This window comes from Tachypleus tridentatus, chromosome 9 (genome assembly GCF_004210375.1).
Source record: "Tachypleus tridentatus isolate NWPU-2018 chromosome 9, ASM421037v1, whole genome shotgun sequence".
NCBI classification, from domain to species: Eukaryota; Metazoa; Arthropoda; class Merostomata; order Xiphosura; family Limulidae; genus Tachypleus; species Tachypleus tridentatus.
This window is the reverse complement of record NC_134833.1, coordinates 102,246,624-102,272,875: the sequence shown is the minus strand read 5'-3', so window position 1 is coordinate 102,272,875 and position 26,252 is coordinate 102,246,624. Positions and strand designations below refer to the sequence as shown.

Sequence of the window (26,252 nt, the reverse complement as noted above, 5' to 3'; positions counted from 1 at the left end):
GTTTTCTTTCATAAAATTTCTACAAGAATATTTGAGTAATGAACTTACAGTTAAAATGTTTTTGTTTTATGATCCTGCTCAGAATTTGGAGTTTCAGAACTTTGATGTGGAATCTTTCTATTAAAGTTTATAATTTCTTCTATTATAAATGGTATTTCTAAACTCACCATTTTCTAAGGCAGTATAGTGAAGGGTTTGACATATTGTGCTTACAGGGTTCTAAGTAACTATACTTTATACCAGAAAATGAGTAAAATAAAAGCATTTTTTAAATATAATGAATTTAATCACATTTTGTGACAAAACTATTCATTACTAAATAAAACAATCATCCCATAAATTGTGCAGTTAAACTTTAAATAAAAAATTGTTGTGGTAGTTTTGCATCATGCAAGACATGCTAATTATGTTAGAAGTAAAGTAATACCTCTTCAACAGGCATTTCTAAACCATATTTTAGAATGCTACATTTAAATATCAGTGTGATTATTAATTCAGAAAAATAAGTTAGATGTCATGTTCCCTGTCATATGGGGTAAGCTAAAGGCAACTCAACACACCATACATATAATTTGATATTTTAATGCAAATTCAGATGTGCTTCATGTGTGTTTTCTGTGAGAAATAGTAAGTGGTCCTAATCACTTGATAGCTGTGCAGAACTTCAAATAAACATTTGGAAATACTTCCAGTATCATTCAATATAAACCAAAGGTTTAATAATGTAATATAAATTGATAAACAGTAGCTGAAGATAGTTGTTTATAATTCCAAGTCTAAAGTCTACTGTGAATTAGAATTGTTTCTTCTCTCTCCCAGTTTTAGCTTATTATTTTTGTATTGCTTATTTTGCTTACATTTAAATCATCTTTATTTTTTAAAGTGTAAAGTAGCTGATACCAGATTATTTTATAGGCTTGCTGCTGGCACAGCACATGGATTTGAACTTTATGATTACATCCAAAAGAAGCATGTTATGTCTAAGTGTAGTCTCAACCCTAATGGTGAGTATGAGGTTCTGTGTGTACTAAATATAAAGTTTGAATAAACTAGAGAAATAGCGGGAAAACATATTGTAGAATCATTATTTATGCTTTTTTTCCTTAGTATTAACAAATTGGTTTAAATTTAAATAATTGATATCATAATGTAGACAATCCTTATACTACTGAATGGCAGTTTCTTTCCATATTTTTAAAGGGGGTAAATACTTACATATGCACATTCTAAAGCATTGAAGTTTTAAAGGATTTTTTTTATGTATATTTATGACATAGGATGAGGGAAGTGATGATAAGTGTTGTGGCTGTCTTGTTTTTTGTTTAGATCCATTGCTAAAATGGATTTCTTTACTCCACTGGATATATTTTTCTGTAACTGTTAGCATGTATTGTCTATTGTAGAAATAATGTGTTAGGTAATGGGAACTATGGGTGGTATGCTCAGGAAGTAAGATCTGTAAATGGAACCTATGTTTGTTTGTAAAATATGCATTAGTTGTACCTGTAAGCATTCTCTGTGTAACTGATTTCAAAACAAAGCAGTAGGGGACAGGTAACTTTTTGTGTTTTTGTTTTTTCCTTGCTATTGATGGAATAAGTATACTGACTTGTTATAAAACTGTCATAAAACTTTTTACACAGTTCTTGTTTGTACTTTGTAGAACTGATGAACAACTTGTGTAGATATTATTTGCTGAACGTTCAGTAATAGGTTTTATATATGCAACTATTTTCTGTGTATCTTGTTAGATTTGGCAGTAGGTGACACTGCCATGTCCCGAAGAAAGTCTTTTAAGAAATCATTACGAGAATCATTCCGTCGTTTGAGGAAAGGTCGTTCTCAAAGGGGAAAAAAAGACAAGACCCCAACTAGATCGAGTAGTGAAAGGTACTTAAGTTTTGTGTTTATGCATGTATTAAGAATTTAACTGTTTTTTATTTTAATTAAAAATATACTATAAAATTTTAATGTAAGTTCTAAATTTATATATTCTATTTGCACAACATAGTCCAAAGGAGGCCAGTCCAACTGATGTGGAAGCCCAAGCCAGTGAGGGACAAACCAAGTCAGTGGAACGTCAAGTAGAGGCTAGGGCATCAGATGACTCTTTAGGATCAATGGTTCGCTGCCTTTATCTGGCTAAAAGCTTCATAGTTAACAGTAAGTGATATAGCAGAAGAGTCTACTTACAAAGTTTTATTCACTTTTTGAATCATATGTAATTTTGTGATTTTTTGTAGTGTGTGAAAATTTATTTATTGTATTGAATATGATTTAGTACTGTCTGGACAGTTTTTTTAAATAATAAATTGCTGGATAATTTTAACAGGATATCATATTATTAGGTGTTAATGAACCAAAATAATTTGTCAACAATGTTGTTGTGAACTACACATTGGCATTATTACTACATTTTTCTGTACTTGAGTTTATGGTACTGTGTTTATTATGCAACATGAGAAGTTGAATTTACTGTACCAGTATTGTGACTTTTAGACTGTATTTTTCATCAAGTGTTATTTTATAATATATTATCTGTGACAACACATTCACAGCAGAACTAATCTAATTAACTTGTGTGTGTACAGATAAGTGTTTAAAGTGTGCATAACATGGCCTTTTATAGCTACATTAAATTTTTTTTTAAACTATATTATCTTTGTGTATCAATAAACTTGACATCTAAATGTAGTTCATAAATAAAATGGTTGTTATCTAACATTTTCTTATTTCAAAAGGAAATATTTAAATACTTAATCCTTCATTTCTCAGTGTCGTGTGAAACTTTCTCACTTTGAATTACCCATTTTAAGATATTTTTTCTACCCCTGTTTGATCTTCTGAATTTACCAAAAATTGTGATTGTAGTGTGATATTGCTAAGACAGTATAAATTTATGGTTTCTGTCTTACTGAAATATAAAATGGAAAGTGAGACCCAAATCCCATACCCTCCTGTTATACCCTTTCTTCTGAAAAATATTGATAATTCTAACATTTGCTGTTGGATTTATAACCAGAAGAAAAAAAAAGAAAAAATTAGTTAGTTTTTCAGTTTTTTCCTTTATACATTTTTTCATAGTAAATAAACTAATTGCTCACAATAGTTATTTCAATTTTTTTATTATATTGCATATTAAGCAGCATAAATATCTCAGCTGTAGAATCTAAAATATAAAAGATTTAACAATGTGTGTGTGTGTGTGTGTGTGTGTGTGTGTGTGTGTGTGTGTGTGTGTGTCATTAAAAAAAATAAAACTTAATGGTTAAGTATACCAAGAATAGAAAATATAACAAATTCAAAGTTTGTTTTGATAAAATACTTAAACTGTAGAATATTTTATAACTATTTTAATAAATTGCTGTTTATTTTAAATAATTATTTGAAGTATATTTTTTTCTCAAGATGTAACAACAACCCCAACACTATGGGCAGGAACAAATGCTGGTGCAATCTACGTGTTCACTATCGTATTGCCAGATGGCGAGAAGAGGTCTTCGGATTCTGTTGCATGTCAGTTAGGTCAGTGATTCTTGTATGCCATCTAAGTCAAGGACTTTATACCAATAGCAAATACTTGAGTATTTGCACTGCTCAGTAGTGATGATTTGACAGATAGTATTTACTGGTCTAAAGCAGATAGACCAGTATGTGTGAATTGAATCTGTATTATTTAGTTGACAGTGCTATATATGTTTAAAATTTATTTTGTACTTCTAATTGGTAATACAACACATCAGATATAGCTCACTGATTATAAAATATTAAACCGTTGATTGTTTGTACACTTCAGGGATAGTTACGCACGCACTTGCCTGCGCGCGCACACATGCGCACCTGTGTAGAAGGTGAACTGTTAGACTGATTTTTCTTCAATAAGTGTATATGATGTGAATTGTTTTCATTCCTTTTATGTCAAAGTGCCAGGAAGCTGGTATTAAGTAACTGTTTACTTATAACCCCTACCTACAAATATTTCCGTGGGCTGGTTAGGAATTTTTTTATATATACAAGTTCAAAGATGTGAAGGAAAAAAGATCTGAAAAAATCAAGTAAAAATTTTCTTACCTTATCACTTGTTGCTGACTGTCTTATTTAGTACATTGTGTTCAAAAATAGTTATAAAAATAGTTAATTTATCTGTCGAAGTAACATTGTAATCCCTTCTGATAAAATATTGTATGATCCATTAACCAACTGTTTAAAGACCTTATGAATCATAGATCTTCAGTACTTTTTTATTGTCATCTTCAAGTCAGCAAATATAAATGTGAAATCTCCCTAACAAGTTGGTGTTTGTGTGTTTTTTTTTTTGTTTTTTAAATTTACATTCCACCATTTAAAAACAAAAAGGTGACTTTTATTCTTCTGCAAATTCTATCATGGAGTATCATTGACATAATAAATAGTTTTATGTGCACCATGTAAAGTTGTATAACTTTAATATTAAATTTGACTTAGGGAATTGTATTTGCAATTTTGTTTTGCACAAAACAAATACCAAAATAGTCTCCTACACAAGTAAAGTTGTATTTATGCCTTGTTAGCATAAAATAAAAATTAGAGAACCATTCCCATTAGTTGAAGTTTTCTATCTACACTGTGTATTCAGTATATACTAATTAGAAATTTAGACCTATATTTTCAGGTTTGTAAAATTTTTATTTTTGAATTAACTTTTGATGAGACAAAGTTTCTTTTTATACATATAGGTAAGGAGATACAGCTAAAACACAGGGCACCTGTTCTGTTTATTCATATTGTTGATCAACATGGTTACCCACTGCCAGATCCCTTTGAAGTCCAGAAACATCTAGCTAACCCACCAGACTTGGCTGGAACACACAGAGTCTTGATCTGTTCGGAAGAGCAGTTTAAGGTAATGTGATGGATCATAAATATTTTTGTTGGTTTAAAGCTGTGTTAAGGGTACGCTCTTTAGAATAGTCCAGAATCTCTTCAGTTATAAAATTGATAGTTATTTGAGGTTTGGTGTGATTAATGTAATTATACAAAAAAAAAAAAAAACAATTTTAAGATTTAAGATTTTATTACATTTTGATTCTAAGTTATAATTTCTAGTAAACAAATCAAAAACCAAAATGATTAAGTTTTAGCTATGTGTGAATTTCTAGTTAGCTATGCAAAGAAGTAGTTAAAAAATCTGAACTTCTTGAAAGATAAGGTACATTAAGTCAGAATTTCTGATGTTATAAAACAACCACTTTTAAATTAAATTACTAAGTATGTCACCAGCTATTTGATCAAAAGAACGGCACTACTTTTACATTATTTGATTTGTCCAATTTTGCCACTGTACTGTTACATTACATGTGAAAGTAAAATATAGTAGTATTTACAAGTAATAATTTTATACAAAATGCAGGTGTATTTGTGTATACATATTCTGCCTTGGATTCAGAGTTATATTCACAAATCAAATGAGTGAAGTGTTTTTCCAGTGGTTAAAGTGATTTTTAATGTTCTTACTGTTTTAAATATAGGTATTTACTCTTCCAACTTTAAAGCCTTATGGAAAGTTAAAGCTGACTGCTCATGAAGGGTCAAGAGTCAGGAAAGTTGGCATAGCCAAATTTACGTCAAAGAGTGGTAAGTAAAGCTATGTTTGACAAAGAAGAGATATAGTAAATAATAGTGTTATTTATTGTATATATGTTTCGTATTATGGTGAAGCACATCTGGATTGATAAGTTTCTGCCAAATTACATTGCAATAAGACTGACAATAATCTTTTTTTTTTTGGATCTATATATATATATATATATGTTTATTAATAAGAAAAACAAAATGTTGGGCTGTTGTACAATATTAGATTATGGTTTACATAAATGATTATTTTCAATACTTGCTTAACATTTTCAACAGAAAAAATTAAAAGAAAGTAAAATAGTCTTTTCGTATTGGAGAGGCTTTCCTCAATATTTTAAAAACTAGAGTTTATTTTGCCATTTTTATAAATAAGCATCAATAACTTATAAATGTCACCAGAGCTGAAACGTAGGCATTTCAGGGATGTGACGTGATATTTTTTGAAACATAAATTTTATTTTTCTGGTTAATTTATGATTTATAATACAATTAAAACCTCTGTTATAACATGATCATTTACTTGATAAAGTAAATTTTATCAAAATAGTTAATCAGTATTTATTTATAAATAAATGTAAGTTAAGAAACTTAACTACTTTGCAGTACTCCTATATTTGCAGGAGTACAATATTAGCTTTGAATTTTGGCCTCACTTTGGAATCAGATTATAACACTTAAGTTACTTTAAAAGAATTAATTGGCAAGGTAGGAAGGTGTCTGACAAATAAATTGCAAGAGAGAAAAGAATGCCAGGTTTAATATGATATGCTTATGACTTTGACATTTTTAGAAACAGAACTATAACAAAAAAAGTGAATAGTTAAAGTTTTTAGTTTTTAATATTATAATTTAAACTCTCCCATTTTAAACAGTACAGTAGTTCTTTGATCATCCATATTTCCTACAATAGTTTCCCAAATTATTGTGCCATTACAATTGTACAGACAGAAATGTCCATATTTTGGAAAAATTGTTGTTCATAACTTAATTTTGGTTGCAAAAGTGTAGGTATTACGTGATATCCAGGGTTTTCATGTGCAGGATTTGGCATGTGTTCAAATTGTAAGTTGGCCAGTTCAAGCCTAGCATTGTATTTTTTTGTTTTTAGCTGTTAAGGTGGGAATATAAAATATTTGTAACTTTGGTAACCTAATTTGGTTAGAGATTAAAACATAGTATATAAAAACATGCACAATTCACAAAGATTTAATTAAACTTCAGTTACCATTTGTTGTTCTGTTGCACAATGGGCATCCTTTGATCATGAATGATGACCATGTGATTGCATACATGTCCGTTTTTCTGAAGCATTCTTTTCCTCTTCCATACATGTAATTGGTATCTTTACTGTTTTATTAAAGGCTTTTTTTTTTTTTTTTGTAATAATTCCTAAACATAGATTTGTTTATTTTTTGATCATTTTTTATTGTCACTGATAGTGTGAATGCACTTCTGTCTATAGCATACAAAGTGCTGAAATTTAGGAGCTATTTATGCTTACGTTAGCAATTTAAAGTAAAATAAAATGGGAATGTGAAATCAAAAGAGGAAGTGTTATATGAGAAAACATAATTGGACTCGTGTAAGTCAAAAAATTAAGGAAAGTTCAGTATGGCCATCCTCATTGTTCAACCCACACTTGGCTTTTATGATTGTGGGGACATTCATAACTTTTCATGATAGTGTAACTAAATGACAGTAGAAATATTATAAATTAAACCAAAAATTAAATATATTATAAAATTATATTTAGATTAATCAGTGGTCTAACTAGCGAGATACACTGGTGCCTTGATTATTCACTGTTTATCTGAAACTTGTTTGCATTTCCAAGACCAGCATGTACATGTAAATTAAGACACTAGTGTGTGTGTGTGTGTGTGTGTGTGTGTGTGTGTAGATAGGTAGACTTTCTATTTTATTGAAAGAACTAAAGAACTAATAAGATGATTACTTCAGTAAAGTAAATACACAGGGAAACTTAAATTATTTCAATGCAGACCTTACTTAAATAGAAACTGGTTGAATATTTTGATTAGTTGAAGTATAGTGACTTTTGTAATGCAGGGTATTTAATATAAGCATTGATATTAAATTCACTTATGTTCCTTAGTGCCCTCAAATATCATGTTCAGTTAGAAAAATGAGATGCTTGTTTTTAATCTGACTGATTTAAGTAAGAAATTCTCAAAGCCACCACTGAACGTTTTGAGATTTATATTTCAGTAGTTTTAAAGTAGTCTATATGTTTTTAATGTGCAAGATTTGGTAGAGAAATACAACATTATTAGGGACTATTAATTTAAATCTTGGTGTAAAAAAACTTGCATTAACTAATAACGAAGTTCTAAAATTAAAAACAACAAATTGCTTTCCAAGTTATCCATCATAAACTTTTCTAGTGTTACATCCAGCATGATATTTACTAAGTTCTTGTCAATTAGTTATAGAACTACATAAGTAAAACAAAATTAGCAAACAGTGTTATTTCTATGCAGATGAAAACTACTCTGAATATTGCATGACATGCTTGACAAATCAAGGTGATCTAAGCATTTACTCCATACCAGAACTCCGGAGACAGTTAGTGCAGTCTTGTATCAAAAAGGAAGACATCAAGTAAGTTGAAACTGGTTGACTCGATGATTTGAAGAAAAAATTTTTTTCCATTTCCTTCCAGTTTTTTCAGTAGTTTTTTGTCTGTGTATTTAGTATGTGCAATATTTGCACTGGCTCAACTTGATTATCTTAATGCTTGGCATATTTAGATCAATACAGCATTTTATGTGATTATTTGGATTTAAATATTTTTGGTAGAAAAATAATAATGAAAAAGAAGTAAAATTTTTCTTTCCAATTTATTGCTTTACTTACATTCCCCACTGTAAGTTTATTTTTAACATTTAAGACTGTTTTAATGTATGCTATGAAGATGCCAAGTACAGCTTAAAGTTGTGTAGCTTTTTTTTGTTTTTAAAGTCTTAGTCATGTGAATGATTATTTTCCAAAATTATCATATAAAATTAAAGAAATGTTTTCTATGTTTTGTTCAGATACTGTTTATTTCTTTTGTTTAAATATAAGACTACATATATGCTCGTGGATCATGTGATTTGAATTTCTGCATTAGTTTTTGACCAGTAATGTAAATTCCTTAATATATAAAGTAATTTACATTAATTTTTTGGTTACTCATGTTAACTATGTGTAGAAGATGGAAATAATCATGCTGCAACCATGTTTATTTGGTTTTGGATAAGTGTAACTCTAGAACTTCAAAGAATGGTTTACGTTCCTATAAGTTTATGATACTTTTATGTAAATTATTTAAAACATACTAGAACTATATAATTGTAAGAAAACTTATTTTCTAAGTTGTCCATCATAATTTTTTCCAGTGGTATATCCAGCTTGGTGTTTACGAAGAATGGTCAAGGTTTCTTCCTTCATTCTCCATGCGAGTTTGTTCGGTTTACTCTGTCAACCACGAGTGTTACTGATGTTCATTGTGTGTTAGACCTGCCAGAAGGTGTCAGATCTGCAGTTGAGCCTACATCTGCACCTGGGACACAGACTTCTCCTGAAGAAAAGACCAGTCCTGAGTCAGAAGGAGACATTCAAAATGAAATGTCAACAGAAGATAGAAAAAATGACATTTCAGAATCAGGCCCAGATATTGGAGGAGGAGATGGTGGAAAGTAAGCTTATTTTTGTGATTGTCAACAGTAGTCTTAAAAAGAATATTGGACTGGTAAACATTACTTACTTATAAAACTTTATCATATCCAGTTGCTGTAAACCTGAATAGTTTGTTTTTTTTACTGCTGGTTTGTGTGTGTGTTTTGTCAATTCCTGCTAGTCAAAAATTCATTAAGAGTAATACCTCGTTTTTAAAATAATTAATATCATTCTGTTGACCGGTTGTTTGCACATCATTAATATCTTGCTAAAGTGTTTTCATGTTTCATATAATGTTATAGTAATGGTATTAAAATTTTTAAATCTATAACAGTTTTGTTCTACATTTTGTGAAAACTAATGAAACAATACTTCAATTTGCTTTGCTTAAAGAGATAGAGTAAATTCCAGTTTGTCTTTTACACCTTTAATACTGATTGATGTGGTTCCATTTCTAAGTTTTGTTCTTCAACTTTTGTGTATTGTCTTGTGTTGCATTGGTACTCCCTATTATGAGATAATAAATATTTCTTCATAAAAGGAGTTTTATATTGCCTCAATCCTGGTGTATTTACTACTGTAGTTTTACTCAGTGTTGACACTTAAATTTAAAAATAGTCACCTCAGTATTTCTTTTTCTAAAACATTATCAACAGTTTTTATTTGAGATATTGTAACAGAATAGGTTTTAATGAACCTTCACCAGGAAAGACTGATAATCGTGCGTAATGAATTTAATTTGGTGAAAAGAACTTCCGTTTTGTACAAAAGATCATCATTTTAAGTGGGTGAAATCTGTTTCTGATGAAACAATGCATCAAACCTACAATATATAGGAGAAACATTTATTAACTTTAAGAAAATTATTAGTATAATTAACTGTTAGCTAATAATCTACAAATGCATTTTGATCAACAGTTTCCATTGGTACTTTTTACATGGAAGTTATTCATGCTGATTTCAGTGTACCTGTTACTCTTATCTGGCTTTGTCTTTTTTATTTTTTAATTATGACTAATGCTTATTTATGCATCTTACATGCTTAACTGCATAATTTCAAAAATTGAAATTTGAATGCGAATTCTTCTTGTAGAATTATTTGAGAATGATGGAATCATGAGAACATATATTTTTACAATATGTTTAACACTTTTACATTTATATTCTTTGTAAACTGTGGAACTAATTGGGATCAAGTTTCTTATACTCACTTTCATGTTGATGTTTTTGAAGTATAAATCAGCAAGCACTATATAATCTTCTGTTCTTATAGGCAGTTTTTAGATTTAAACCTCTCCTCATTCATGTATCAAAGTTGTTTATATAGAGATATGTTTGTGTTTCTGTATATTTTTGTTGCTTGTTGTGTGTTTAGTCAGATATTCTTAAAACCACCTTTTAATAGAAGTAACTGAAATTGTGAATATAGACTTCCTGAAAAAGTTGTGATGTTTACACACTTAAATGCCTGTTGTGATATTTGCTTTCATACAAACATTCATTAATGTATTGCAAGTTGTGTTTCTGTACGTTTGTTTCAAAGTATAAATTCACTTCATTTTCATGAAATTTTAATACTGGAGCTCTGTTTTGTTTTGTTCTTTTTATGTGAAATGTAATGGCCAAGTTTTCATATAAGGGAAATGGTTGTATAAGTGCTGCATGCAATAATTTAATGTAGGAGATATATTGAAAACTAATTGAGTATTGTAACTTTTAGGTAAATTACTTCCTTCAATACTGTTAGACTTTGTTACAAAATAATACCCATCCATACAAGTAATTAAAAAAAAAAATTTTTTTTGTATAATCTAGAATAACTTACAGCAAGCAGCCAATTCTATATATGCTTTACATCAAATAACTATTTTTTACCTTAAAGTTTTACTAGGATATAAATAACCTCTTAAAAAATATTAAAAACAGCAGGAATCAGATAATTATATTAATTGTTTTTACACTCTTCTTCAGTTTCTTTCTAGTAGCAAGATTGATGAGAGGGAATGTATGCTGATATTAAATCTTATTATAAGGAAATTCTAAATAAATACTATAGTAGGTACAAAACTGAAAAGTTGCTTTTTTTTAGTTATACAATGTATTCATATGATGGCTTCTTTTAAATTTGTAAACAAAATTCTTGAGTAGCAATTGTGGGTGAAGCTTGCTTGTTTAAAACACAAATGTGTAACTTTGATTTGTCCACAAAAATGTGAATGAACCTTTTCTCTTTTTGGATGGTCACAAGGAGAATACATGCTTGTCTGCTAATCTCTTTCAGCTCTCACTCTAAAGTTTAATTATCTTATAATCCTAATCATAAATATTATACTTGTGAGTTGTTGTTTACCACAGTATTTCTATTAAATTCTGCTGTAAATAAAGCTTCATTTTTGCAATATGCATGTATCAGATCTTTTAATGGCTATTTTGGTATATTGAATATTAAGCTCTATAATATTTTGGTAAGATAACATGAATTTATGTGATAATTCATTAGGTATTAAATATTTATAATACTGAAATATTTACTTTTAATGCACACATTTTCAGTATGACATGAAGAAATATCGCAGTTTTACATAAGTTTTTGTGGATGCAGTTGAATATGGAACTTGTATAGTTTGGTGAAATTGTGTAATGTTGCAGATGTTTGGTTGAAATATATTTTACAAATGTTAATGAGAAATATGTTCAGTTGCTTATAAAATATTGTGAAATATGTTACAGTTTAGAATTTTTCTTTATTGAAAATTATGAGCTATAGGATATGACTACTCAATAAGGATTCAGATATGTCTTGTTCTTTCTGTGAAATAACTTAGTTGAACATTATGGCTGATAGAGAAAATGGACTTTTAAATGAAGAAGTGATTAAATTTAAAAGTTGTATTTGTATTCTAAAAAAATTAAAGTAGTGGGTAGACATTCGATTCACACTTAAAAAAAGTTGTATACAAAATATGAATAATGTTACTTGGACTTTCATATTTTGTACCCTCCTTAAATTTCTTTACAGGTTTGTGACTGAAAACTTTGATGTAAAATACTGGGAAAAGCTCTACTTACATTGAGAATAAAAAACAAATTAGAACAGAAATCAAGTCTTAACCTCTTGTCCAAGTGATTGATGTTATGTTAAAATTAATATTAGTTAAATTTAAATCAATTGTAGCAAGTGATTGGGGAATTAAATGATTTTTACAGCTGTTCTATATATACAAGTGGACTAGCATGTACTGATGATTTTATGTACATAATAAAGTGGAAAATCATGCACCATATATATATAAAAAAAAAAAAAGTAAATTAATTAGTAAGTGCTTGTGATAAGTTGATGTAACATTAAGTTTTGTCGAGATTCACTGTACTTGTACTATGCTACATTCACTAATAAATTCAAAGTAAAATACTCTTATTCCATTGATGTGTGAATAATTAAAACAGCTTATTAAGGCTTTATAATGTTTGTTTGTTTCATGTGCTGTGTACATGAAAATCCTATATTAATTCAAATTTTTTTTCTTGAAATGGCTGCAATAGAATAAATTGAAAATACATTAATATTGACATCATAAATTATTACCATATGCTAGTGAATTAACAAAATATACACTAGCTTACCTTTAAAAAAAAACAAGTGGCCTGATAATTACATTTCAGTTAAGACAACAAACTTAGTAAAGATTTATTTATTGTTGACAAAGCAGACGGTTTACTCAAATATGGGAGAAAATGAACTAAAGATGTGCGGCAAATCGGAAACATTAGCTTATTTGCAAAAGTGTGCTGGTTCACTAGGAATAAACATCCAATCCAAAAGATGTATTAGATAATTAACAATTCTACAAAAATTAAATATATAAGAGATGTGTAAGTAAACTAGGAACAACAACCAGTCTGCAACAGATTTGCTAGTAAACCAGGAACAACAGCCAACCTACAAGAGGCGTGCCAGTAAACCGGGAACAACAGCCAACCTACAAGAGGCGTGCCAGTAAACCGGGAACAACAGCCAACCTACAAGAGGCGTGCCAGTAAACCGGGAACAACAGCCAACCTACAAGAGGCGTGCCAGTAAACCGGGAACAACAGCCAACCTACAAGAGGCGTGCCAGTAAACCGGGAACAACAGCCAACCTACAAGCCAGTAAACCGGGAACAACAGCCAACCTACAAGAGTAAACCGGGAACAACAGCCAACCTACAAGAGGCGTGCCAGTAAACCGGGAACAACAGCCAACCTACAAGAGGCGTGCCAGTAAACCGGGAACAACAGCCAGCCTACAAGAGGCGTGCCAGTAAACCGGGAACAACAGCCAATACAGAAGCAATATTAAGTAACAAAGAACAAAACTGATCTGTGAAAGCTAAGCTAAATGATGTTGAAAAGTGAAATTTAAGATTGGATATCTAATCAGGAAAACAAACAACCTACTTAACATATTTTTACTGAAAATGGAGGAATGCATTAAGAGTTCTTTGCCAATCAAATAAAAATGAATTGTTAAATATGGTTTAGCTAATGAGGGATAATCTGTTTTAAAAACATGCTGACTTGCCAGAATCCTCATTCAGCCATTTTGTGGTATGCTACTTAGAGTGAAAAATCATTATTCCCCCCTTTTTTTTTCTTCTGTATTTGAATTTAAGTAGCTCCAAGGATACATCAAGATTTATATTTAAGAGCTACATCTAAATTTAGTTCAAATCTGTTGAACTCTTGTACAGTGGGGAACTTATCCAAGAAACAAAATACTCAATTTCTTTCAGTCTTAAAAATCTGCTTGCCTTTCCTTAGATAGTTTAAAATTTCTTAAATTTTTATTATATTGCATATTCTGGCAGTCAATCTTTACTGTTCTCTTTCTGTTAACAAAAGTAGTGTAATTACATTAGTGCATTAATTTAAATACATTTGTTAATGTGTGTGTGTGTGTGTGTGTGTGTGATAAAGGATTTGTGAATTAAAGCAATGTAAATATTTTTGTATCTTGTTTGATGTTTTTGACGTGTGTGTGTGCTGAACCTTGCAGGGTTTTTCTAACAATAGAATGAACAGCATTAAAAATACTCTAAAGAGCAAAGAATAAATGTAAATCTGATGCATCAGGTGTTGGTTGATTATAAATTCCACGCTTTCTGAACTATCCATTAAAGGGAAACCATGCTTCTGCTGTTCCAAATGTACTAAACAAAAGCTATGTATATTTTAAATCTCCAGCTTAGAATGTTTGACTGATATTACTGAAACTTTTGTCTAGGTCTACTGATTAGCATTGAAACTTGTTTTGTTTTATTGCTAGTCATGTTAGTTTAAGTCTAGACATGTATACAGTATAAGGTATGTAATAGTAATTCAGTAAAATTTATATATGTATACATATGTCCATTAACTCTGTTCATATCTTGGTTGATCAATAGTTTACCAGTTTGGAAACCATGATTTACAAATTAATAGACAGCGAAAAGTAATAGTAACTGTATTCTAATGGTTTAAGGATGCAAAATTGTAACTTTGGAGAACTGAACAGAAATGCTCTATTTCTTGACATTTGAGCATGAGCTTTTTTAATGTTTACATACATACCTGGCATGATTTTAGGATCATTTGATTCTAGTATAGCTAACAAGTCTGTTGAAGGTATGATTTAACAGGGATGGAGGGGGGGGAGGTCCTTAGTCTGGGATGATTTATTAACTAACTACTAAATACAATAAACTTTAGTAAGATGCTAGCTAGTTAGTGACAGCCAACAAGTTGTGACTGGATACCATTAATATATTACTTGGAATATAGTCAGTTTGATTTATTGTGAGATTTAAATAAAAGTATGTTTATTATAAACCTGATTTTATTCACTTTTCTCTAAAGAAAAAATGGTTTATGAATTGGCTATATTTAGTAGATACAACAGTTATAAACGTCTTTCTCCTATAGTCATTTTTTTTATTCCAGTCCTAAGTGTAAAGCCTTTATCATTCTCTTTGATCTAGTAAAATACTCTGTTGGGTGAGGACATCTGTTTCCTGGGCCTCGAAGTAAAATTTTTGATGAATTCCAATTAATGTTATGAAGTAGTATACTGAAAATTAAAACCTATAATTTTAGCAGCTGTTATTTGTACCGATATTCTGCTATTGAAGTTTCTTTTTTTTTAATAATGCATGTATAGTGAAACAATCTATAATTAAATTTGTATTAGCCTTTTAATTATATAAAATTAGAGCAGGAAACATTTTTGTTTGCATTTAAACTGAAAGCTAAAACCTAGTCAAGTTTAGCAAAGTATCAATTTCAACTTGCCTGTAAGTGTGTCAGGAAAGTTTGATTTTCTTTTCTAAGAGAGATAGAGGGTGAAACATAGTTCTGTTTGTATATTTTCATTAATTAATATATTCAATGTTAAATGCAGATAGGTCTTTGATAAGTGTCATATAATTTTAGAATGTTGCTATAATGTTTTTATTAATATTACTTGTTTGGTAAAGTTTTATATATATACAAGTATTTTTGTGTTAGAATATGACTATTAGAAAATGTTACTATTACTGACTTGTATGACAAAATAAATATTTGGTTATTTTATATTACTTTGACTAACTAACTTTGGGGCTTCAAAACAAATATTTGTAATGCATAATACATAAATGTAAAAAAATAATTAGTATAATTTATTTTTATGGTAGGTTATAATCATTTTAATAATTTGGTTCATAATACAACTTGTTAATATTTGTATCTTTTATAACACTGTGTTGTAGATAGGTTTTGAAATAGATGTTTTAAGATCTAACTTCAAAGAGCTTAGTAGGTACTTTAAGTAGCATTGATACATATACCTAATAGCCGGTATTGTCACTTGCAAAGTAAAAATACCAAAGTATTATTTCAGTTTCATAATTTTTAAAGGCTCCGTTTAGTGTAGTGCATAGGTAAGTGTTCTGTATGATGTGGCTTCTTTACACAGCTCTTATTTTTGATTAAGAACAAGCAAGAAAACATTCATATTGTATTCTAGTATTTGTTTTATTTGGATCTCTATTTTTACTTTTAAGTTTTATTAGCTTAATTGGTAATAGCTTCTAATCTGAGCAACTTGGTAAGTTTTGGGAAGGGACTTAACAATTAATGATTTTTTAGTTTTGGTTTAGTCTTGTAGTGAACTATTATCTCATAACCTATTAAATACTATAAATCTTATCAGGGACATGATAGAAGGTAATGTGGAGGAGAAACATGAAAACAGGAATGATGATAGTGCCTTAAATGATGAAGATAGAAAAGATCTAGATATTACTGTTGACAGCGTCAGAGATCATCTAGCGTAAGTACTGATGCCTAACACAAGATTTAGATATTGTTATTTACAAGATAACTTTAGTGAAATCAAAGGAGGAGCATAACACAAAGGTATTCTTACATTAGCAATATGTTTTAAAAGGCAATACACGAATTACTAGTATTATAATGTCTCGTGAAATATTTAATTCTGATAATATATCATTCAGATTGGATATAAATCAGTTTCCTACATTTGCAGTATAATTTTAATATTGAGAAACAAAACTGTAGAACACTATAGTATTAACATTAATTTTGTTTTAATTTCATACCATTCAAATATATCACTTTAAAATTATAGTTAAAACAATGCACAGCACAAATTAAAAACATCTACTTAGGTTTCTCTTCATGTTGTGCAGTCAAGGCAATATACCTTTCTTTATAGTATCACCCTCAAGGTAAGTATTATTGTTTAAGTGCAGTGTAGTCCAGGTAAAATAACACCTACATTAACAACAAAAACATTATAGGATATGCAACTTTACAAGCATTAAAATATAAGTTTCATTGTTTGTAAATGATGTAGGTGATATTCAATAATTTAGTAGATAAATGAAAAACAAAACTCCAAATAAGATGACATAGACAATACATGAAAGATAATGTAGAGAAAGAAACGGTTGTGTTTCAGTTTTTTCAGAAGAGGGTAAATTCTCTTGCACACTTGAGTGTTTTCACATTATGAGCACAAGCTTAATACTAGGTGGTAGTTCTTTGTGGACATCTTACCTAAACCTTAATTATCTGTTTGTTGTTTGTTTTTTTTGCATCAGTTGCAACTAGAAGTAAGATTTTTTTTTAGAGAAATTGTGCAGGCTTCAAAGCAATTGCTTTTTTTTAGTTTTAGTGGAAGTTATTTTGCAGAATGAAAGTTATTGCTCATTTTGTTTTGTTTTTACTAACATAAGACTTGTTAGATCATATAAGCACTCACAGATCCTGTGACTAACCTCTGTGACAGGAATTTGACTGTGGAAGACAATACATTTGTATCAGTTGAGATCACAGAATGTTCAAAAAATTTAAAGACTCGAGAGACTACCACAACAGTTATCAATGAGAAAATAGTCAACTCTACAGGCCAAGGTACAAATAGTTTTTGTTTATATTTTGTTTTGTTAGTTTTAAGTGCATGTATTATTTGTAATGGAAATTTTTTTATTATTTTATTGAGCATTTTGTTTTATATATCACTTCATTATATCAATTATAGTTTTGTAACTAGTTTTTTTTCCTGCAGAATGATAAGCGAGCAATGGTTGTTAAATTGGGTTGACGAAAGAAAGCTTCTATTGCTCTGATAAATTAAACTACTTGTTCATGTAGGTTTATCTAAATCCCATTTTAAATGCTGTTTCAGTGCTATTCATTAAATATACTGATGATGATAATTTCTTTATTACAGTTTAAATTTATTACTTTCACTTATCACAAGATATAAGAAATTTACTTCATACTTGGCATGTGTTTATGAAATATGTGGATGTTTTAACTCTGTTAAGGAAGCTTTGATCTTGTTTCAAGTTTTCTAACTATTAATGCTTGAAAAGAGAAGATGCCATTGTTGTTTTTAGAAGTAAAATCTTTTTTATTAACTTTATTTTGTATATTTGGTGTCATTGAGGTTATAAGGAAATTTGATAGCCAGTACATACAAAGTGTAAGGAGACATAAGCAGGATTTTAGAATATCTTTTTTCTTTCTAAGTAATATATTTCTAATAAACAGAAACAAGCCCAAACAAAAATTAAAAATTGCTGCATAAGTGAAAAGGATCCCCTGGTTAGAGGCTATAATATGGGATTTAAAGTGATAGGTGATGTATCCTCACTTCACTGTGGGTCCTATTTCTGCAGTCACCTCAAAATCTAGGATAAATTGTGGTGGGGATACACTGTCAATCATTTTATATACTATATTATAGCCTGTACTGCAGGAATCCTTTTGATTTGTCCAACAGTTTTTATTTTTATTTGGGCTTGTTTTTGTTCATTAAAAAAATCATCAGTTAAAGGTTTATATTTGCTGTTTTTAATGCATTCCTTCCTTTTGATTTTATTTAACTTGACTGTTGTGCATTAATGTTCTATGTACATATAAAGTTTCACAAACCATGTATATAAAGACTTGTGTATTTAATGTGGCTACAATATAACATGGTAGAACATTCAGGAAAGACAATATTTGGCATTATTTACTTATCATTTTAATATGGGTTTGACCTACAATATATCTTGGAAATTCTGATAGAAATACAATTGATTTGTAAACAGAAGAAATAAAGGATTTTTTAAAATAAATTTTTCAGTCTTGCATAAAAAGTATTCATTGCCAAAGACTTTTAATCCAGATTAGCTATGCTAGAAGGAAACTTCACATTAACCAACCTTTCTGTGTACAGCAGGTCCAGAAGTTGAACCAGCCAGACATGGTGAGGGAGACCTCCCCCATGATTTCCCAGTCCCTGCCTTAAAATCCTCCACTCCACTCCAGGTCAGCTAATGTCCATCCTTTTCCTGTGGTGTTACATGAGATCTAGATTGAACTCTACACCACTAGCAACATTGGGGGAGCTTCTTAGGTCCTTTTGGGAGAATTGAATGCTGTATTCTATACTTTCAAAGCACTTTTAGTGTCTAGTCAGATGTATTTTGTTTACAAAAGACTAATTCATCAATATCTATAACGTATAGTAGCATATTTGTAGCAGTATTTTTTATTCTCTGATTGGCCTGAGAAACTTCATCCATATCCTCAGGCATAATACAATGGGGTAGACTGATTTTACAGTGTTTGTCTAAGTTTCATACCAGCTAGCTAACACCCCTTGCTGCCATGTAGCAGTTTATGTTGCATTATATAATTTTCTGCTCTAGCTCCATTCAGTTACCTGTTAACTGTTTTGTAACATACCAGGCTTTTTCAGTACATTTTCATGACCCTGTAATTTTATATTGTAGATTAATACTTATCATAAATGTTTCATTTGGTAAAGGCATTTAATATAACAGTTTTTACCCAGTCAGTTATTATCTTAATTCCTAAATCCTGTACTCAACACCTGTTAATCCTGTGGTTAAAGTACAAGTGTCTTGACATAAATATTTTACAAACATCTATAAATGTTCATTGTTGCATTATACACCTGTCTCATCATTATCTAATATATTTTTATACCATTTTTGGTACTATACAAAGTGTTATTCATTATAATTTTCTAGATTTACATTATTTTCTAAATTCACCACTGTGTAATGTTACATGATATGCTGGTCTGTTCTCATTCATACTTTAACCTTGGAAATTACTAGTGGGGACTAATATGGACCTCATCAGCTTTATTAACACATTTTTCTAAACTATGTAGCAGATTGTGGGTTGATGGTTTTGATGATTGCAGAGCCCATAAAAAAAAAAAAAAATGTCAGTATTGTACTTAATTTCAGTAACTATTTCTGGGATTTCCTCTGTATTTTATGTAGAAAATTAGTGTGTTTACTTAATGTTTCGGGAAGTTCTTTCAATACATTATTATAATAAGCAAAAATAAGAGCAGTATATGGACTCACTAGTAGTAAACAATATATAAAATAAATATAGATTGAGGATTAACTTTAAAGAGGTATGTACTAATTCTATCACCACTGTATAATACCAAATTATATGCCAGTGCAATCTTTAAATGCTACCAATCTGTCTCATCCCCATCATCTTTTAATGCTACATTATATATCAGTCTGCATTCCCTCCTCCTCTCCTTTACCCTCTCCATATCCTTCATGTGGGGAGACTCCTAACACTGTCTCTGTGCTATCAGAGCTGTAACAGCTATAAAAGTGTTTTTGCTTACAGCAATGTGCCTTTTTGTGATTGTTTAACTGCTAATAACCCTTAGTTTTTTGGTTTTGTTTTTTTCTGTACTAGTTAACATGAGTTACTATTTTAGAAAGTTTCCTAAGAGCATATGAATCAAGTTTCAGGACAAGTTCATCAAAATGGTGTATGGATAAGTTTAAATATCTGAATACTCTTGAAAGTATGATTTGTGCAGGGACTCCAACACAGAATAAAAGCTTGTCATATAACTAGAATTATCTATGATACATATGTTGATGTTATCTGATCAAAAGAAAATAATTTCTTTTAAGGAAAATGAATTGATGTATACTACAAAAAATAGTTTGACAGTATTCAGTAAGAAAGATTTAAATATTAACAAATAATTTTTGAAAATTTTAAATTAGCAACTAGTTTGATAAATAGTGAATAAGGTTTGGTGGATTGTATTCACATTACAAGTATATTTGTAAAAGAAAAAAATATTAAAACTACATGTAATAAATGATACATTCTATAGTTTGAACTATACAACATATGATGACTGCTTGATGTATTACCAGCATTTAAAAGGTTTGTCAAATGAGAAGAAAAATTGCATTTTATTTATGTGACTTACCTTGAGTAGAAAAATAAAACTTTTTGCTCACAGTATTTTTAACTGCTTTGTGGTAATAAAATTAAACTGATCCCTGTGTAAAATTTATTTCAAGGAAATTACTCTGTAAATCTTTTTGATCAAAAAATATGATACAGTTAATAAAAGCAATATCTCATAAAATTATTAACATGGAAAAGTTCTACAGTAATGTTTGAACTCTCTCTCATGTTTAGAGAAGAATTACACAAATCTAAAGTGCATTAGAAAATAGAGTAGTGTAATAATAAAAAGAATCTATAGACAATTAACTAGACAGATCTAGTAAACAGATTTATTATATAAGAATATGTAGGTGTTTAATATTTATAAAGTGATATTGAAACTAATTCTGTTGGAGGATGTGCACATTTAACTTATCTTGTAGTCCCTCGCTAGTACAGCAATAAGTCTACAGATTTACAATGCTAAAATCAGGTGTTTAATACTCCTCGGTGGGCTCAGCAGATAGCCCGATGAGGCTTTGCTGTAAGAAAAACACAAGAAATACTTATCTTGTAATGTACAGAATTGTAAGTAATGGTTTGGGAAAACTATCTTCTAAAGGATTATTGATAAAATTAATATAGAATGGTAGTAGTATGTTACTGAACTTGTGGCATTTGATTTCCTTTTTTGTTGTTATTGTTAGATTAGATAAAATGTAGGCTTTGTTATATATGATTCTTAGTCACTTTTTATCAGTAATGCAAGTAATAAGTACTGTCAGTCTAAAAGTAACATATAGATTGCCATATTTTTGAGTTTAATACAAGCTAGTAAATATTTATCCAGGCACAAGTTTGTTAAAAAAAATTAGTGTGTATTGTTTAATCAAAAGATATTAAAGTTATTGGGTATGTGTGTGTTTATGTATTTATATGTGAGTAATGCTTTTCACTTGATTGTTCTTGTATATTATAAATATAAAATGTTTAAAACATGAAACAATTACAAACAGAACACAGTTGATAAGTATAGCTTTTATTCCAAAGAATATAAAGGCTACAACTTGATTTTAACTAGTACAAACTTAATGCTTATGTACATGTTACATGTTGTGATGGGAACTTAAGATTTAGCACTCTTCTTATTCATGTAAGATGTTCAATAGTAAAAAATACACATTTTTTGTGTAGTTTAAAGACAATATATCAATTATTCTTTTTATTTCTTCCTAGAGCATATCTAACTACAATGTAAGGAATGTCTTTTATTGTGTATTTTCTCAGTATTTCTAAGAGTAACTGTTTGATGTATGTCTGTTTTTCTGGTAAAAGTGATAATTGGGTTTTTTCTTTTCCCATATTTTTCATTTTAGTATCATTAGCTTATAGATATAGATAGCTATAGAGATAGATAAAATCTATAAACTTTTATCTACCAGATATTAGTGAAGGTAAAACCCTAGTGTGCTTGTGATCTTGGACAATATTACTGTGAAATAACTAAAAACTACTATTTTGTATAATCTGATTGTAAGAACTCTTTATCACATCAGTTTTTCATTCCTTCCTATGTAGCTGAGTAATCGTGCTCCCCTGGCACACATTGACGAACTAAACCATGTGGATGACGAAAGATAAATGTTCCAGCTTTGGCCTTGCCAGTGTGCAGTATTGTTGAGGGGGACAATTATAAATTGACATTGATAATTTGGCTTTCATCCTCATGTGAAAACCATTATTTTTCTACTTTGCTAATTCAAGGGATCAACCTGTATTACTGCACACTCTTCAGTGACATTGGAAATCTGACTTCATGTTAGTTGTCAGCTACTTTGAAGGAAATGGTAGCTTTTGTCTTTGTTTTAGAAGGTTGTGAGGAATGTAGTGTATAAACAGAGTTTAATCAAGACACAGAGTCAGAAATTTTCCTATTTGTTCAGGCAATAGAATGTTGTAGTGGCATAATTAATTCCGTGAATTTAAATTTCTTTGTGGTAAATCATTTGTTTTTGGTGATTTTTATACACGTACATTCTAAACCAAGCAGCTTTCTATATCATTAATATTTTATTCTTCATTTTTAATTTTCAGTAATTATCATTTGCCATAATTTTTACTAGTAACCTTTATCTCTTAAGCTAGTTCTGAGTTTTGAAATAATTTTTGTAAATGTCATAAGGTTTGAGCTGTAATTCTTTCTATATAATTGCTCAAACCATAGTGTTTATTCATGTGATTAAACTAAAAAAAGAATCAAAGGTGTTTTTTACATCATCAGAAGTATTCTTCTGGTGTATTTGGTAATTATGATGTGCTTAACATGTTTTGAAGTTTATGGGATTATTACGCTTGATTTATAACATGCTACAGTACTGTCATGCTCAATTGTAGTAACTGGTGAATGGATAAATTTGTCATGATTGTTGGGGTCCATTGGAATAAAATCTTGTTAACAAATCTTGAATATTTGTGTCTTTATCAAGAGTTGTACAGAAAGATAAACTTGGGTGAAATAGTTATTTTAGTTTTAACTTCTACTTATGGGATGGGAGATCATGTTTCTTAGATGTTCTTGATTAATAAAGATACACACTTTCTGACAGAAGAATGTTTAATCATGCAAAGACCAGTTTTGAAATAACAATAGTTAATTAACCTTAATGAATTTCATTACTTCACCAATTTCAATGTTTCACATCAAAACATCTTTTATTGAATTTAAATGATAAATACATGTTTGCTCTAGGTTCAAATCATCTGGTATATTCTAGTATTAGATGAAAATATCTCCTAATGGTTATTTAGACAAAAGAATTTTTTTTTATTATTTTTAAATGTTTTGAAAAATCACGTAAAGAACTGATTACTAAAAATTGAGAAAAATCTGCTGTTCATTAGTGATGTTCATAACATTGTAAAAACCTGAACAAATTACAAGTGGAAATTTATTGTTTAGCTTGTTTTTGTTGTAAAAAATATTGTGTTAAACTGTAATGGGGGAAAAAAATAGATGCTTAATGTGTTCCTTGTTAGCATTGACACTGTTAATTAATTGTTAGTGGTTGGCTAAATAAAGCAAATGAGAATTAACTTCAATTCCATTAGTGCCGACAACAATTTGTTGAAGTGTGATAAGTAAAGAACACTTGATAGTGACTTTCTTTTTCACTAGATATCTGAAAATTTACATTCATTTGACAGTTAAGATAACGAGATAGTACAAAATAACAAGCTTATTGCTCATGTGATTGAGTTTAGACTTTTAAACAAAGACAGCTCATCATTGGCTCTAACTAAAATTTTACAATAATTTGGTTGAACAACTGTCACTTTCACCTAAGACATGTTCTGTTACACTTAATATGATAGTTAAATGTCTGTTTACATGGAATCAGCACATTCCTGTCAATGAAATTTGCAATTTTTAATAGTGATATCCTGGCATTTTTATCTTAATTTATTAAATATTTAGTGTCCTTAATTATGTGTGAGGTAAGATCATTGAACAAGCTGAATAGTTGTATACCATTATCACCATTACTAAGAAGTTGCAAAGTTAAAGCTACAGGAAAGTTTGATTTTTTGAGTATAATTTTCACTCTTACTTTGTGTGCATCCTCCTTTTAAATCAAAGCTTTGAAAAGTATGTATTTTAATGTAAAAGTTTTACAAAGTTTCTTAAAAATGGCAACTTTCAGTAAAATGTTTTAACTGAAAATTATCACCTACCCCTCTGGCCTGGCATGGCCTGGTGGTTAAGACACTCGACTCGTAATCCGAGGGTCATGGGTTTGAATTCCCGTCGCACCAAAACATACTCATCCTTTCAGCTGTGGGGTGTTATAGAGTGACTGTCAATCCCACTATTCATTTGTAAAAGAATAGCCCAAAAGTTGGCAGTGAGTGGTGATGACTAGCTGCCTTCCCTCTTGTTTTACACTGCAAAATTTGGGATGGCTAACACAGATAGCCCTAATGTAGCTTTTTGCAAAATTCAAAACACAACAAACTCACCCCTCTCATGAAAATTGATCTCTATTTATCATCATACAATACATTAATTCTATAAATTCTATTCCATTCACATATAGTGGCCATTGGTAGTCTGATCACATACAAAAGTTTTGAAATTCAGACCACCAGGGGTGTTAAGTTTTGCCAATATTTTAGTTGAAGAATGTTTTAGAGATTTAATGTTAAGTCATATGACAGTCTTGAACTGTGCTTTGAAATAACTAAGGCATTTCAGAAGCATTCCTCAAAATTAACTTGAAATTGGGAACTAATTATGATGAATGCTAGTGGAAAAAACGGACTTTGTAATGACAAAATAAATATAAAAGTTAGTCATTTGAGCTGTAACACTCATGTTAAGACCAACAACTACTTGTGTACAAGAAATGAAATATAGTCAAAGAACTAGTGTTAAATATTCACATTGGAAATTCAGTAGTATCTTTTTATTATCATTAGCTTTGTTTTTACCAGGAAGCTATAACTAAACAATCAGTTACCAACAAAAATTATTTCAAGAGTTCAGACAGTTTAAATCAGTTTAATATTGTACATCTAGCATTCTGTGTAGAAAAACATTTCTACTTAAGAAACTGCTTGTAATAATATAATCATTAAAAGCAGTGGAATGATATTTTTATGGTTATAGCACTGTACCAAATATCTTAGAAATACATGAATAGTAATTGTAAAAAAAAACACCCTTACACAGGCTTGTATTTACAACCAGACAATAGTGTTTGTGGAAGGGCCCCCTTTTTTGTTTTATATAACTGATTTTTTCCTTGTTTACCACAACCAAAAACTACCCATATAAATAATCTTGTAGTTTATACATGGATGTTAACTGAACCAAATGACTGAAGTTACAGAACATACTTCATAAGCAGGAGGGGATACCACTTGTAAAACGTTCACTTCATACTAGTATCATATCAGAATTGGATTAGCTAATTGGCTAGGCATACATTTATGATATTAATCTAACATGACCAATGCATCTTTCTGGGCTTGGTATTGTTTATGTTCTGATTTTCTAGGATGTACTTACTCTGCCTCAACTGACTAAGAAAATCTGCAATTATTTTGATTCTAAAGTATCTCATATTATTTATACCTATCAGACATTGCTGGTATTTACTGAGATACTGTCACCTAGACTCTCAAATTGTGCAGA

The 26,252-nt window shown here is 29.7% G+C and overlaps 1 protein-coding gene across 4 annotated transcripts in view; it reads left to right on the top strand.

The window, feature by feature from the left end:
- Positions 1–23,525, top strand: part of LOC143225910 (lethal(2) giant larvae protein homolog 1-like) — a 71,219-nt gene extending 47,694 nt beyond the window's left edge. For 2 of the 4 annotated variants that reach the window (XM_076456106.1, XM_076456107.1), the window contains exons 15-26: positions 916–1,004; positions 1,752–1,890; positions 2,012–2,163; positions 3,409–3,525; positions 4,716–4,882; positions 5,508–5,613; positions 8,112–8,232; positions 9,012–9,311; positions 16,500–16,619; positions 17,601–17,725; positions 19,041–19,132; positions 22,637–23,525. In XM_076456106.1, the coding sequence (XP_076312221.1) occupies positions 916–1,004; positions 1,752–1,890; positions 2,012–2,163; positions 3,409–3,525; positions 4,716–4,882; positions 5,508–5,613; positions 8,112–8,232; positions 9,012–9,311; positions 16,500–16,619; positions 17,601–17,725; positions 19,041–19,132; positions 22,637–22,699 (1,591 nt within the window). In that variant the 3' untranslated portion in view covers positions 22,700–23,525. The remainder of the gene's footprint in view (positions 1–915; positions 1,005–1,751; positions 1,891–2,011; positions 2,164–3,408; positions 3,526–4,715; positions 4,883–5,507; positions 5,614–8,111; positions 8,233–9,011; positions 9,312–16,499; positions 16,620–17,600; positions 17,726–19,040; positions 19,133–22,636) is intronic. The other 2 variants (XM_076456108.1, XM_076456110.1) reach the window with 2 other exon arrangements.
- The last annotated feature ends 2,727 nt before the right edge of the window (positions 23,526–26,252 follow it).